Here is a 15,076-nt window from a genome sequence, read left to right as displayed (position 1 = left end):
TCAATGCAGTATGTGTATTATGTGAGCCAGTGTTTTCACTTGGAGAGCGTAAAGAGAAAAGACAGAGGGCTGGAGATGATGAAGATAGCAGGCCAGGATTATTGGACTTTTCCTATGCCTCGGTCTTCATAAGTTTTTTCTATGAAAATGCTCGTAAAGAGCTGGACTATAAAAATTCCAGACTTTACTGTTGGCATAATTGATCTCAGATATGTCACCACAGAAGGAGACAGAGGGGTATTCATGTAAGACATACAAATCTTGGAGAGGAACCAAGTGTAATATATAATCTCTCCTTCCCAGAAAACCATTCACGATGGTTTTGGAATGGATTTATGCTTTTAAAACCTGTTCTCCAACCTGTAACACATTTTGAACAAAATGTTTTCAGGCTCACAATAAAGAACACTTGAATTTGATAGTGTATTATTCATCCAGTTTTTAAATAAATAATTCCTTGATTATACCTTCTTATTTTGCAGAAAGGGGACTGAAGAACTTCCTCTTTAAAACAGCCTTCAAAGGATCTGAAATATTACAAAAATCAGAGACCAAATTCACAGCTGGCACGAGTGGGCACCTCCCAGTTTGAGTAGGTGATCTGAGACTCATAAAAACATTTTTTTTTCTCTGGTTACAATTGTCTACCAATACTATATCATTATTACAGTACCACCACAGGAATTTTTAGAATCCTTTTTTTTTATTTATGGGTTGTGTTGCTCTTTTTTGTAGTATATTGTTGTTATTGTTAGTTCCTGTTATTGGCATTTTACCCATGGGAGTGGGTGTGAAAACCTGCTTTCTGTTTCAAGTAATTTTTTTCCTTTGCAGTTTCCTCACATCCCTTTTCACTTCACGACTGCTCATCTTTGGTCTTCCTGACCCTTCTTTTTCAACACCCCGTTGTCTCTCTCTTCTTTCTCTAGGGAGTTTAAGTTCTTTCTCTTCAAAGTGGTTGCCACATCAGCAGTAACTATATGATAAACCAAGAGGCCACAATCAACATTTGCAGCCATCATACAGCATCAGACAGACAGTCAGTCCCCTTTTATGCCTCCTCTGCTATTGTTCTACACTGTCAGCATCTACCTTCTTAGTCATCAGGACTTGTGGCCCAAACTGATTTGCTAAGGGCTTGATCTGTGGTTTCTCCACTGAACATCAAGGAGAGACTTACACTGTGTTCAGTAGGCTGCAAGTCAGACCCTGAGACACCATCAGAAACCTCCATCAGAGTGATGGTGATTAGAAAATCAGCTAAGGAAAGCAAAGTACTTCCTGTAGAAATTAAACCCTATGCCCAAGCTGCTTACAAGTTCATCTCAAGAGCATGAGGAGCAGGGAATTGCTTGTCTGTGTGTTTGCATGTGTGAGTGAATGAGCAAGAAACATCCTGTGGGCCTTTTAGAGCTGGTAACATTTTGCTGCTTTGTGGCTGCTGCCAAATTTTTAGTAGCTGTGACTCATTGACCAACTAGCTGCCTTAACATCTTGCTTCATTGTCCTTTTCCCCTTTTAAAGGTTTCCCCTCAGCCCCATCTGAGACATCAAGAACAATGATTCCAGATGTAAGCAAAAAGTTTTCCATCACAGCACATCACAGGACCTGCAGGCGTGCCTCGAAATGAAGATTGCAAATGACGTGGGTGCTGTGAGCCTGATGAACACCTTGAGAGCTGACAGATGACAGTGAGTACTCAAGGCAGTCTGCCTTGTTATATGGCTTCCAGGTGAATGAAAGATGAGTTGGCAAGATATTTTAAGATGTGTCTGTGCATAGCTCAGGAAGCAAATCTGAGTTCTTTGTTAAACAGACAGAAGTGTGTGGGATTTTGGGAGTACTTGTGAATACAGAGGAAAAGGAAAAAGGGATATTCTGAAGAAATTTTATAAAAACACACACTAGTTTTAAAGGAACAAAACCCAGTAGCTACTGGGGTGGAACAACACATGGAGGACTGTTCCTCAACAGAGCTTGATGAGAGACAACAGCTAACCCCCTCATTCAAATAGGTTTGTGGTCCCAGTGTGAGACATGAGTACAGACGTCAGGACACATGAATCCAGTGTTTGCAAAAGCACTGGCACTCTCAGCCCAGTGAACTGACACGCCTCAGCTCTTGTGCAGAGATGTTCAGCACTTGGCAGCACCAAGTACACCAGCTGAGGACACAGGAGCCTGCCTGGTGGAGAACCTGTCCCTAGACACACTCGGTGCCAGAGAGGCGGCGACAAGCAGACCCCAAGAACCATTAATCCAGTGGCATTAAGACTTGTGGATGTTCAAGGAGTCAAACAGCAGTGTTTGGTGCTGAGCTTTGGCTTTTGAGCTCATCTGTCTCCATTTGACTGTCCCTAGGCAGGAAACAGCTAATTACCTTTCCATGGCAGGAGCAGTTCAGCTCCTCCAGGGCAGAGGAGAGAGAATTGGCCGTAATTACAGGAGGAGCACACAGAACTCTCCCTGGTAGTGGAGGAACTGAGTTGCAGCCAGCATTTAAAAGATGATTAGTATAACTGCTTGCAGTCAGTATTTACAGGCACTTTTCAATTGCCCTTACCCTGGGAAAAATGAGATGCTGTCAGCATAAAACTTACAAAAAAGAACAATAGAAATAAAATTATGTTTTCTTTTGATATTAAATCAATCGTAATTCAAACAATTGCATTAACAATAAGATTTTTTTTTCCCTAGCCCTCCATGGTCCTTTTGAATTTCCCCCACAGCCCATGGTTTGGAAAATCTGGTTTCAGAATGAGTGAACTATACATGCATTCAATAACGGTTTGAATGAATGTTAAAAACATTGTTCCTAAAAGAAGCTGTGTGAATATTTTAAGTTATTGAGCAGGAGGGGTGGTAACAAGAACAATAGAAAAATGGAATTATTGTTATTTTGTCTCTTTAGACCTCAGTGCTGTCATGTGTTTGCCCTTTCTCCTGAAGAGGGATTTAGCTCCCTGACGGGATCTTCTGGGGAGCTAGCACAATTATTGTGTCAAACTCTTATCTCAGGAACAAATAATGGAACCAGGCTTTGACAGTCTCTGATTTTTAATGAACTATTTGTTGCAATTACAACCTGCATTATTTTAACTGGGACTAGAGGAAGAGTGTGTTTTGAGAGTGCTCAGGGGGAAGAAGAGATTGTTAAGGAGCAGGTGGATTTTAAAAAAAAAAATAAAACAAGTTGTAGACAAAGAATATAAATGGGGATGGGAGAGAGGAACAATGTTAAAAAGAGAAAATTTTCAAGGAATAGAATTTTCAAGGAATAGAATTTTCAAGGAATAGAATTTCCAAGAACATTTCAACATGTGTGTTATCCATGCAGATCTTAAAAGACTGATAAAAGTAAACTGTGGACCTTTTCCCTTGGCTCGAGGTGGTGACAAAGACATCTGCAGCCTTTGCCTGGATCGTTCGGGTCAAGAGTGAACAGGAGAGGGCAGCATCGCTTTAGACTTACGGTAAGGGCCACTATGGAAGAAGTGTCTGGGAAACTGCAGTGGACAAACGAATCGTAGGTCACCAGGCAACAGATTGATGAAGGGAGTTCGCCCGCAGGTACCTCCCTGGAAGAAACGCCTGCACGGGGAGAGGATGGAAGAGAAAGATGTTTTAAGTGCAGAGTAGAAAATGATGCGAATATTTCAAGTGGTATTTCAGCAGAGCTTTCAGCTGGACTCAGTCCAACTGCAGAGTTCAGGATGTGAAGTACAGCATTAGAGCACAGAGACCTCTGGCAGTTGGTTTAGTTACATTCTCTCTCATCCACACATCATTATACCCTTATACAAGACAAGAAAACCTATTTCAAAGATGCACAAATGGTACACCAAAGGTGGTAAGTCCCTTGCCAAATGTGCCACATGGCATCAGGACAGCACCTGGATGGCCACGCTCCCCTGCCAACCATTGACCCACATCAAGCACATCCATTGCATGAGTGCAGGGCACTGTTAGGATGGCACAAATACTTCTGAGAAGTAATCAGCACACCAGAACTGCTGATTCAGCTTCAGATGAAGGATAAATGCTTTACTCTAATGTATTCTTTCAAATCAATTTCATAAATGAAAATAAATCCAAATTGATACCATAAATATATGAGGATATTTTAAGCCCTGGCAAAGGCACAGTAGCCTTGGTTTTACCTGTGGAAACTCCAGTGTAGTGACTTTTAAAGGAGGATAAAATGTGGTCCATTAACTTTCACTCTTCTTCCATAACAGTACTTTCTAGAGGCAGTTGTGGATTCATGTGCTGGGTTTCTCTATGACATATGAGTTTTTGAAGTTACACAGCATGCAAAATCACATGGCAGAGGAATTCCCCCACACATGAAAAACAGCCATGCCTATCAGTTGCCCTCTTGGCTCTACTTCCTTTCTGCCACTATGTTATGCCTCCTTCAGTGAAGAGAGAGTAATTCTCTTTACAAGTGATGGTTCTGCCAGTACATTACTGAACTGGCAGAACCACACAGGTTTTGCTGCTCTGTCCCCTCTTCAAATCAGGCTCACAACCCAGTGAGGAAAATGACTGACATTCCAAAAGAGGGTAACGGTACATTGGTTCCCAGGGAGTTATTCTCTTCGATCATTTTGCAGTAGAGGTGAATCACGGGTATAGTTCTCACTTCATAGACAATGTTTCAATATCTCTGTTCTACACACAAGGAATGGAATGAGACAACCGAGGTTTCATTTACTGAAATCCATCATCCATGTAAATTAATTGTTTCATCTTGCCGTGGAAATTATCAATAAAATACCAATACTGAGTGAAGTAATCTTACAGATAACTGTGTGGGAATGATATGAATGGAAACACCAAATACACATAAACCTTCATAGCCACCAACCATCTGTTTGGACATGGACAGAATTCTAGAAATACAGGGATAACAGCTAGCTGACCTTTTTATTGAAACAGACATTTCAAGTAACTTTTTCTAATTATAAAAGTATTTTCTGAGCCACCATATCATTACATGTGAAGTTCAATTGATTACACTTAGGATTTTTCAGGAAATGCAGCAAAGGAAGTGTGTTTGTTTTGACATTTTAAAAATTTTATATTAAAAATAAGGGTTTATAAAATTATTTCATTTCAATAGCTGTGTTAGTATAAATGACTGATTTTCACTAGCACCTTAGCACACAACCTAAGGATTGCATATGATTGTGAATAAATGAAGTATGCTACTTTAACACCATTTTTTAAAAAAACACATTTTCAATACTAAAGTGCCTGATCTTCTTCAGTATTGAATGAAGCGTCTGAACATTCCTAGACCAGCACCTAGGAGTGGCACTTGATCTAAAAGCAAGTTTCCATCACTGGTCACATCATGTAATAAGAGCTGAAAATATTGTGAAAGAAACACTACACCTTGAAATTTTCAAATAAAGGGGTGTCTAACTGCCATTTTGAATTTTCTGCTTAGTAGTAGTACTTATGCTTTAATATTCTGAATCGGAATGAAAACTAATATCTCTGTGTCAAATTTCCCAGAATATAAAAATTCCATGCCTTGACCAAGTAAAATTACCAAATGAGTGAGTAATCCATTTTCTCCCAGGCCCTCAGTTTTGTCAGCACTAAATTTACACAGAATCATTTTTTAAAGAGATATGGGAGGAAATGCATAAATGCCAAGAATGTTTGTTCAGGGAAATGATACACCATCATTTTCCCAACATCTGGTAATTCATAAAGACCTGACAAATTTTATTTTGGACTTCTTAAGAGAAAAATTATCTATTCTGAGGGGATCTGTGATAAAGGCAATTTTTTTACTGTAAGAAAGTTTGAGCTGCAGCTTCATACAGAGAGAGAAAAGAGACTGGAAGAAGGAGAGCTGCTTTTGTTGGTCTGTGTCTCAGGAGAATTATCCATCCTCCTCTCCAGAACTCTATTTTTAGATGGCCTCGAGTGCATTAGATCAAATGTATAAATTGGATGAGGTCAAACTGTCTCTGTCTGTGAATATGCAGCTGCCAGAGGTGTGCCAATGGCTGTGGGATTCAGCTGGCTGGTATTAACCTGAACCTTGTCAAAATCAGACTATAACATCAGTCTTTCTATTAAACATGGGCCTAACAACCTTTTAACAGTTTTAAGCTAAACTTTCATTTAATTTATATTGATGTGGACATAGATATGTCAGCAGAAGGGGTTTTTTTTCCTGTCATGTTTTCCTCTTTAGTGTGTTAGCAGCTAACTGCCATCTTAGAAGGTCTTTTCAGGAAAAAGATTATATCCCTGGAAACAGTAGAAATCCCATGATTTCTATTTCTCTAACAAATTTTCAATATTATTCTGACCAGTATCATCAGACCGGCTTTTACATTGGAGCACACTTCTGTAGCTATAGGTGTGTACCTATAAACATAAATAAACAGGCACGCATTTGATATTGCAACACTTATTAATTCATTATCCAGACAATACAATGTGTTAGCACACTTCAGCAGACCAAGAAACCATCCACAGTAAGTTCCCTTTAGCAAAACATGAGCCCTCTTTGCTCTGCAAAGCTCTCAGTGACTTGAACATCACGTGTCATTTGGCCCTTGTGCTAAGATAGAAATTTCACCTCAAAACTGCGCGGTGTGACTGGCAGCCCCAAGCTCTGCAAGATTTATGTGAGGCTGTTGGTGGTGTTGTGTCACTTGGTAATGTAGGACTGTGTCTGTGGAGGGAATACCACGCAGTGTGGAGGCGAGCCGAGGAATTAAATGGGATGGGATTTGCATTAGAGCTTCACCAGAGTTAATCAGCTTAGTCCCTGAAATCTGGCTGCAACTTGCTGTATGGCTTCCTGCTCTGGTCAACAGAAACACTAAGATACAACATATAAGAATGCCTTGAAGCAATACAAGAGGAAAGGAAGCAATTATTCCAGTTCAGCTAGATAAGTGCCTAAGGAATCAACTCCCCGTCTAAAAAGTGCATTGGCATTCTCAGCCTCATGGCACAGATTCTGCAATGGAGAAAACCCACATATAGAATGAGGTCAAAAAGTTAGCTGCAAGTGTATTGTCTGGGCTTTAAATTTAACCCTGCCTTGTGTCACAACCCAGATGACTGAAGCATTCTGCTAAGTCTTTATTGCTTGTGATTACATATATTTTAAAATACGTGGAAAGCTCTGTGGCTCGTTCTTTTCCAGTGGAACTGGGGATTCAGTTCAGCAAGCATACAGGGCAATGGATACAGAGATCACCAGTTTCTGCTTGCAGCCTATTAATTTTACTGAGTATACCTCATTATCCTACATGCATCAAAAAGAACACCCATCCTAGACTGAAATGTGTCTGGATTCACATTCACATAGAGATGAGAATTGCCAGGCTGGACTAGCCCAGTGTCAGTCCACATAGTCCAACAATCTGTCTTTGATAATAACTAGACCAGATACCATAAAGAAAAAAAGCCTCTATCCAGCAACAACCCCAGTGATTAGAGTGTTTTACCCCAATCAGACAGAAGTTGGTGCCCAAAGCATGAGGTCTTTTCCAAACATTTGCTAATCCGGCTGGAACATTATCAGTGTAAACGTCTGATTTTTTCCAGATCTTGCTTGCCTTGTCCAGAGAAATGGTGTGGAATAAAAGAGCAGTTAGATGAAGGAGAAGGAAGAAATTTCCAAAATGTGGGATATAAACAAAGAATGTTTGGGACAGAATGAAAAATAAACAGAGAGAGTGTCTGGAGAGGAAGAGAGAATGAAAGGAAAATTCTGTCCTTTAAAAATGACAGTATTCTTTTATAGCTCCCAAACCAGTGAGGCTCACCTTACAGGGAATCGTTTATGACTCATACACTGTTTTGAAAGTCCAGCAGAGATCAGCAAGATGTCAAAGCAAAATTCAGCTATCTCTGCTGATCAAAGTTCTGCCCAAGATAAAGCAGCAGGCACTATGGATTATGTCAATTCAGTGAAGTCAGAGGTGACCACGGAGGAACCACAAGCCTAGATCCTCTGCCCCCAGTCTTGCAGAATACAACAGTACAAGGGCTTAACATAAAAAAGGACTGGGATTTAATCTTCTGTGAAGCTCTAGAGGGTAGAAGGAAAATCTCACTTCACTGATAGCATAGCAGTTGAAGGCTAAAATTGCACTAAAGATAATAAGAATTCAGGACTAGCTAGATTTGTGCTTTCAAGGAACTAGTACAGAAAAATGTTTCAAGTTCTTGCCCATGAAAGCTGATAAAGAATTAGGATAATATGCTCTAAATATGGTTTCCAAATCAGTCCCATGTGAACATCCTGCTTTGGGAGACTTGAATAACAAATTGCTCAGGGATGCAGTGCACAAGGAGAGGTGGAAAGGAACATATAAAGTCTAAAGAGTTCGCAAAATAAAGGAAGATTGAACTCTCAGAACCATAGCCTCAAATGTAGCAGAGAAACTACTTCCTAGGGTTCTAATATTGAGAGATCTTGCAAATGTGGATTCCACATGTGATAAATAGCCCTGCTTCCAGATCTCCTGAAAATGTTTACAGGCACAACTAATGACATTAGTTATTAGTTAAAGATGATTTCTGTGCTGATAGATGTTAGTGCTGACATTTTCCATTTATTATTTAAGATTGTTTTCAACTTGTAGAAACAGTGAGTGCATTTTGAAACTCTGATGGGAATTGGACATTCACAAATTTCTTGTCACCTCACAAAGTCAGTTAAAGTGTTACAAGCAATTATTTTAATCATGTTGAAGATTAATCATACTTTAAAACATGGGTTCTGGAAATAAATTCGAAATGTTAATACTGATGAATTACTGTTGCAAATGGATCATTATGTAGAGGAAACATTTAGTTTAATTGGAGTTGCTCCCCCAATTGCTTTATATACACTATATGGGGCATGAAGCTGAAATCAAGTTCTGTTCTTTTGAAGAAAAATACTACAGTCCCATCCTGGGTTTAGTGTCTACTGTAAATGGAACAAGGGAAATCAGACTAGGTGCCTTGCTTGGATGTCCATTTTTAATCCAGCAGACAATTTCAACCAAAGTGGACATAGCATTCACAGAGAGTAAGCTGTGGCAAAGCTGGTCAAAATAAAGACTTCACTAGGGCTCTCCCATCATGAAAAGAGACACCTCATGGGAATACCACAGAATCTACAGGAGACTGAGAATTGGTCTGTAAGGGACAAGGCCTCTTAATGCAGAAGGCAGGACATTCAGGAACACCTTTACGTAGCTGCTCCTTAAAAGAGAAAGACATCATCCAAGGCTGCTAAAATGCAGGTCATATTAACCTTTATTTCCCTTGCACTGCTTTGGCTCTGGCTCTAGACAATGGTAAAGTAGCTGCAAATGGGGAAAAAATGCTGGAATGAGCTCTTGCTCCAATAAAACTCTTCAGGGAAGGCCTGTGTTATGTTAGCAAAGAAGATGGGTATGAAAAAAAAAAGCTGTGTAAAGCTGACATACAACCAGAACATTCTTAGACTAGAAAGATCTATTATTAACAGCTAGTTCTTGCTGGAAGCACAAAATAAAGTGAATCTAACACTCTAAGAGCCAAGCTTGAGATGTGTTTCACATTGGTTTGAAGCCCTTCTTGTGAGACCTTGAGCACCCTCAGCACTGGTGTTGTTTGGGCCAGGAGGTTCCCAGACTACTTTGATGAGCCCAAAGCACTGTGGAGGACAGGGTTTGCCTCTCTCCCCTGGGACTCCTCTGTGGGAGTTCCCAGCAATCCAGATGCAAAGATACTCCAGAGCAGCCTTGTCCAAAGGGTACACTTGTGCTGCACAGCAGCATTAGTCATAGATGAAGGCAGCAGCTTGTTGGGTAATAATATAGACTCTAGAAGTCAGCTTTAGAGAAGATTGGAGTCTTAAAAAAATTTCCTCCTTTTTCAACAGAGAAAGCTCTAAGGGGCACAGTTTTCAAATGCCAGGATCTCCTGGAAGTGTTGTCCATTTGTCCCAATCTCCTTACTACCTCCAGGGGTGCTGCTGTGCTTCCTGGTGCTGCATGCAGCATAATTCCTGTGCCTCTAAAAGATAGAACTGTCTTCTTAAAGTATGCCAACCCTTCACCATTCCCTGCCACCTAGATGGCAAATGTGATAGGGTAGCTACTTGTCCTGATTGTTTCTTTGATGGGGAAGCTTTTCTGCTGGAAAACAGGCTAAAAGCATGGACTGTTTCTAGCCAGCCAACCACATTACCCTGTCAGTAAGAGCAGGGCTGGATTACATTCAAGACCATGCATGGAGTCCAGGGTTCTCTGTCCCAAACCTGATAACATGGACTAAGAACTTGAACTATTTCAGGCTACCACATGACCCTGACATGTTAACAACTTGGGCTGTTACTGAGCTGGGTTAGATTCAAACCCACTAGCGAAGGTAAAAGGTTTTGTGTTCCATTGCTGGCGCCAAACGTTCTGTTTTCTTACTTGGCTTCTTTCATGATGGTGTTTTTCAAAGCATTTAGAAAGTACCCGTTAGCACTTCACTCTGTATAAGTAATGTAATAACGGGAGAGTGATGTGGGAGGAGGGACATGGTGGGCAGGAATCATTATCCAAATTAGGTGTTAAGCTTTGGCTTCTGCCCCTACCTTTGGTGAGGGTTACAAGGATTAGTGTAGAGAGGGAAAGGAACTTCTGTTTCTAGAGCGTGACTATGAAAATAGACACACTGGTAACTATGAACAAAATGGAAAAAGTAAATACAGTCCATGAAGTAACACCATCGGGAAAACAAATGTTCTCAAAGAAAAAATTTCAGAAAGTTCATAATTCTCTGCAGCATGAGACATTGAGAGCCAAGGTCTGTTTTTTTGGAAAAGTTCCTTTGCATCTGGATCCCCATCAGACTTGGAAGAAGAAGTCTACAAGGGCTGTGGTTTGGAGTGCGCCGGCACTCATTGCACATTGTTCCATTTTCTTTGTAATAACAGCAGAAGTTTCATGTCTGACATAGATAAGCCCCTGTCTTCCTCTGTCTCACCTGAGATGTATTTTGCCATAGTCCAGACACTGGGGAATGGATATAAAACAAAAGCAGGAGCTGGATATTGACTCTCACGAGACTCAAATCACATATGCTATTTTTTGCTGTAGCACCAGGCATTGCTCACCTCAAGGCCTGCTTTAGCACTTCATGTGTGAGAAAGAGCCTGACACAGAAAGCAGCAGATACTGGAAAAAAAGATCAATGTAGACTAGCTCAATTCAATCCCTGAGAAGAAAATATTGTGGTGTATTATGATGACCTCACATTCCAAACAATGACACATCAGCTGTTAGCTATGTCAGACCATTGCACTGTGTAGCATCCACCTAAGACTGGCAATGGCAGTGTGTAGGACTTATATGTAAAACATTAAAGAGTATCTCCTGTTCTATGATCCATCTGAACTCACATGCTGGTAATGTTGCCTTACAGCTTGGAATGCCTGCAGAATTCCACAGTCAAAAAGTCATTGACAAACTGTATCTATCTTACATGGATAAAGAATTTAACTAAATTATTCTTGTCACTTTTCCTCCTCTGAGGAGAAGTCTGCATGAACTGAAGTCATGAGGCTCTTTTTGGCACTGTCAGGAATTCTGAATAATAATCCCTGAATATAGTGAAAAGGTATTATAAAAAAAATAACTTTTTTTTCAGTTATAAATTCCTCAGAACACCATTGCCAACAGACTGCGGAACAATTTTTTTGTTTAAGAAGTGATACATTATTTAAAAGTCATACTCTTTGGCATGACAGGGGAAAAAAACCTGCAGTTTATTGTCTTTCAGATTCTAAGTATTTTTTCAGTCTGGTGGTAAACCACTTTTATGCATTTGTTGATATGTCCAGTGCATTTGTCAATGTGCAAAATCCTTGTTATTTGGGTCAGACAAGTGTCCTCAAAAACAAGGCAACCCAGCAGGCCTTCCAAGCCAGGCTGTGCCAGACTCTGTTTGCCCTGGTTTGGTGGAGTGACTGCTAACCTCCAGCAAGCCCTGATCTGCACCAGAGCTGTGGCCTCTGCAGGGAGCTGGGCTGCCTGGCTCAGCCTCCTCATTCTCTTCCTGACTGCTCAAGGTCAGACCCAGGAACCCAGTGCCCTCTTGGTGGGGCATGCCAAGAGGCAGCACTCTTCATGAGCTTCCTATCACTGCCTCTTGGCCCTGGCCCCAGAACTGGCTGATACTCATTTGGCAATACCCCCTTATTTCATGCCTCCCTGCTAGAAGTCACGGCAGACAGACAGAAAAACAAATGGGCCATAAGAGCAAAACCTCTCTCTTCCCAAAATGTTATGTTTGTGCATAAGAGCCTCTGGAGCATTTGTATGAGCCTACTGCATTTTGATGAATTGATAGAATGAACTGTTCTTATTAATTGTACATTAAGGATTTATCTCTCCCTCTCCCCTCCAGATACAGTCTATCATAAAGAAAAGGCAGAATTTGGATCCTTAGTCCTTTCCCACCATGCCCTACCCTCCTTCCCTGCACCATTCTCCCTGGTTGTTTCTTTGTGTCACTGGTAGTCTGAAATTAGAAGCTGCTGTCTCATTTGGCTGGTAATTGTACCTCCTTTAGAGAGGAATCTCATTTTACAAAAGTTCAAGAACTGAAGAGTTTATCCTGGTTAGCAAGTTTGTTATCTTCAGTGCTCTGACTAAAGACAGCTGAAAATGAAGGTTGTATATACCTATGAGGGAAACTCTCATATATATGATGTAAACTCTCCATAGGCTTGAAAGAGGCTTGAAAGTTGGATTTACAAAGCATTTCCTGGGCACTACATAAATACACCTTTTCTTTAAAATGTAACAGGTGGGATCCAAAGATCAGACATGTTTACAGATACAGACAGAATGATGAGAGCTTTTAAGATCTCAGACATGGAGATAGAATTCTCCACAATTGGTGTTTGAATCAAATGTTTCATGTTCCAGTGTAACCTTACATTCCACATTGTCCTCATTCATTTGGGTAGAAGTATTTCTTTGAGTGACAAACCTGTAAATCCACTTAATAACTGTGAGATTCATATTGCCTTATCTTTTTCTTGCTTTATCATGTATGTCACTGTACTAGCTCACTTGGATGAGCAACCAGCTCATTTTAGGTGTGTGCATGGTAAGATCCTAAATGTACCTTTGAAGCTGTGCTTAAGCAGCAGCACTATTGAGATATGAGGGGCAACCTGGGGAACAGCAGCTGTCAAAAACATCCAAACCAAATAAGGTCAGCCAATTTTTCTTCATGACAAAGACACAGATGTTGAAATACATTCATATTTACATCAAATACTTTTCACATACTTGAATGCCTCAGCTTGCAGCACACATGATTTCTCTCACTGCCACTTTGGTACTGGCAGCCAGGCAAACCCTGACATACAAACACCACTCCTTGCCCTTTCCAACACTATGCAGCTGCTGCATTTGTTGAATTTGCTCTATGGTGTTTCTCATCCCAATGGCAATGCCTCTGATCTCTCTTTCCAGATGCAAGGCATGGCCTTAACATCCCACAGAAGTGCACACTACGGGGAAAGCAAAGGAGTGCGAGAGTTGACAGGTGAGGATTCTGGGAGAACAAGAGCATGGAGCACTCTCAGTGTTCTGCCCACTGTGACTCTTAGCACACTCCCAGCAAACCCACCTGGGGCGAACCCTGTGCCTCCCACTGAGCACAGGAAGGACAATGTTTTGTGCTACAGTGCCAGCATGCCCAAGAGGAAGCACTGTGGGATGGGCATTTCAATCCCTGCTGTATTCCTGAATGGGATGCACTGAGGCTAAGGAAATGGATGGGGTGAAATCTTGTCCTAATTATGTTAATAGGAGTATTGTAATTGTCTTCAGTGGAGCTAGGCTTTCTCTGCGTGGAACCTGACAGAAAATCCCAATACCCACTTGTGTTTCCCTATTTCAGGATGAAAATTAGGTACAGCACATATTTCACTCACTGGTGTACAGCTATCACCATGGAAACCCTGTTCAATAGAGTGTGAAAACTTTTACAGGACTTGCTGGGTTCATAAAGTGTTGAGCACCATCTTCCCCCCATTAATTTTATTACAGGTACTATCATTCAAAAATTAGGCAATCTAAGTGTGTACAAATAGCTGTAATTATACACCCAGCTGCCATGAGTGTCTCTAAAACAAATCCTGTACTGTATTTCTCAATTTAATTTCACTCTTCAAGCATACCATGATGACATAACAAGAACTTCTGTATTTTTCCAAGCATATATTAATTGTATTTTCCACTGTAACATTCTAGGAGTAGATATTGCTCCATTTTGCAAATGGGGAAACCAGAGTACACAGGAGTCACAGATCTTGTCAAAACCATGCAGCCAAGCCCTGGCAGATTCAGGAATGGAATCCGTGAGTCCTGACTCTTTATTTCCCCTGCTCTGATCACCAGACAACACTCCCTTCCTCTGAAATAGGCTATTTTGATTGAAAACAGATGGTGTACATTTTTGGCACAGTGTTTTTTAAGTATATTAAAATGCTCTGAATGAGTATGTGCTTATATCATACCTACATCTGTATACATGTATATACATGCATACTGCATCTATGCATACAGAAATAGGTATGAGTTAAGGACATATTAATTTACATATATCATATGCAAATGTAATGGATATACTGAAAGATACTTAAGTGCAGCTGGACAGCTGACATACCTAAACACATAAGCTGTAATCTTCAGTGATATTGTAATTACACACTACATATTCTCTCTCTCTAAGCAACAGACTTTATGCTCTTGATGGAGTGTCCACTTTGATGCAATTCATGCATTAAAGTTTTTTATCATTTGATGAAAAATTTTAGTGATGTTTCTGTAAGGGATTAATTATATCAATTTTCATTAGCTACAGGACCAACCTCCATCCTAGCTGAACAATGCCTTTAGTGGGCACTGCCTGCATTTGTAGTGTTGTGAATTTTTCCTGCAACTGAGCTATGTCTTAAATATCATACTTATCTTTTGGATTTGCTCTTTCTGCCATAGTGTTTGCCCTTGAATTAAGTCTTCTCTAAACAGTTTGTTTTCAGCTAAG

At 40.5% G+C, this 15,076-nt stretch overlaps 1 protein-coding gene and 1 long non-coding RNA gene across 4 annotated transcripts in view; one reads left to right on the top strand and one right to left on the bottom strand.

The window, feature by feature from the left end:
* Positions 1–15,076, bottom strand: part of LOC147655069 (uncharacterized) — a 55,727-nt gene that overhangs the window by 29,952 nt on the left and 10,699 nt on the right. For 2 of the 3 annotated variants that reach the window (XR_015281364.1, XM_086870868.1), the window contains one exon: positions 3,474–3,592. Coding sequence is in view for 1 of the 3 variants with exons in the window: in XM_086870868.1 (XP_086726994.1) it covers positions 3,474–3,592 (119 nt within the window). In the remaining 2 variants the exon portion in view is untranslated. Of the gene's footprint in view, positions 1–895; positions 977–3,473; positions 3,593–15,076 lie in introns of those variants that run through there. The other variant, XR_015281365.1, reaches the window with a different exon arrangement.
* LOC111926288 (uncharacterized) lies at positions 483–14,387 on the top strand. Its single transcript, XR_015281366.1, has 6 exons — positions 483–592; positions 930–1,274; positions 1,525–1,692; positions 3,390–3,474; positions 13,498–13,570; positions 14,281–14,387. It is a non-coding gene; the product is annotated as an uncharacterized LOC111926288 (long non-coding RNA).

The sequence above is a fragment of the Cyanistes caeruleus genome, chromosome 2, assembly GCF_971803275.1.
Source record: "Cyanistes caeruleus chromosome 2, bCyaCae1.hap1.1, whole genome shotgun sequence".
Classification (NCBI taxonomy): domain Eukaryota; kingdom Metazoa; phylum Chordata; class Aves; order Passeriformes; family Paridae; genus Cyanistes; species Cyanistes caeruleus.
The sequence above is the reverse complement of the archived record's forward strand: the minus strand, read 5'-3'. Positions and strand labels throughout refer to the sequence as shown.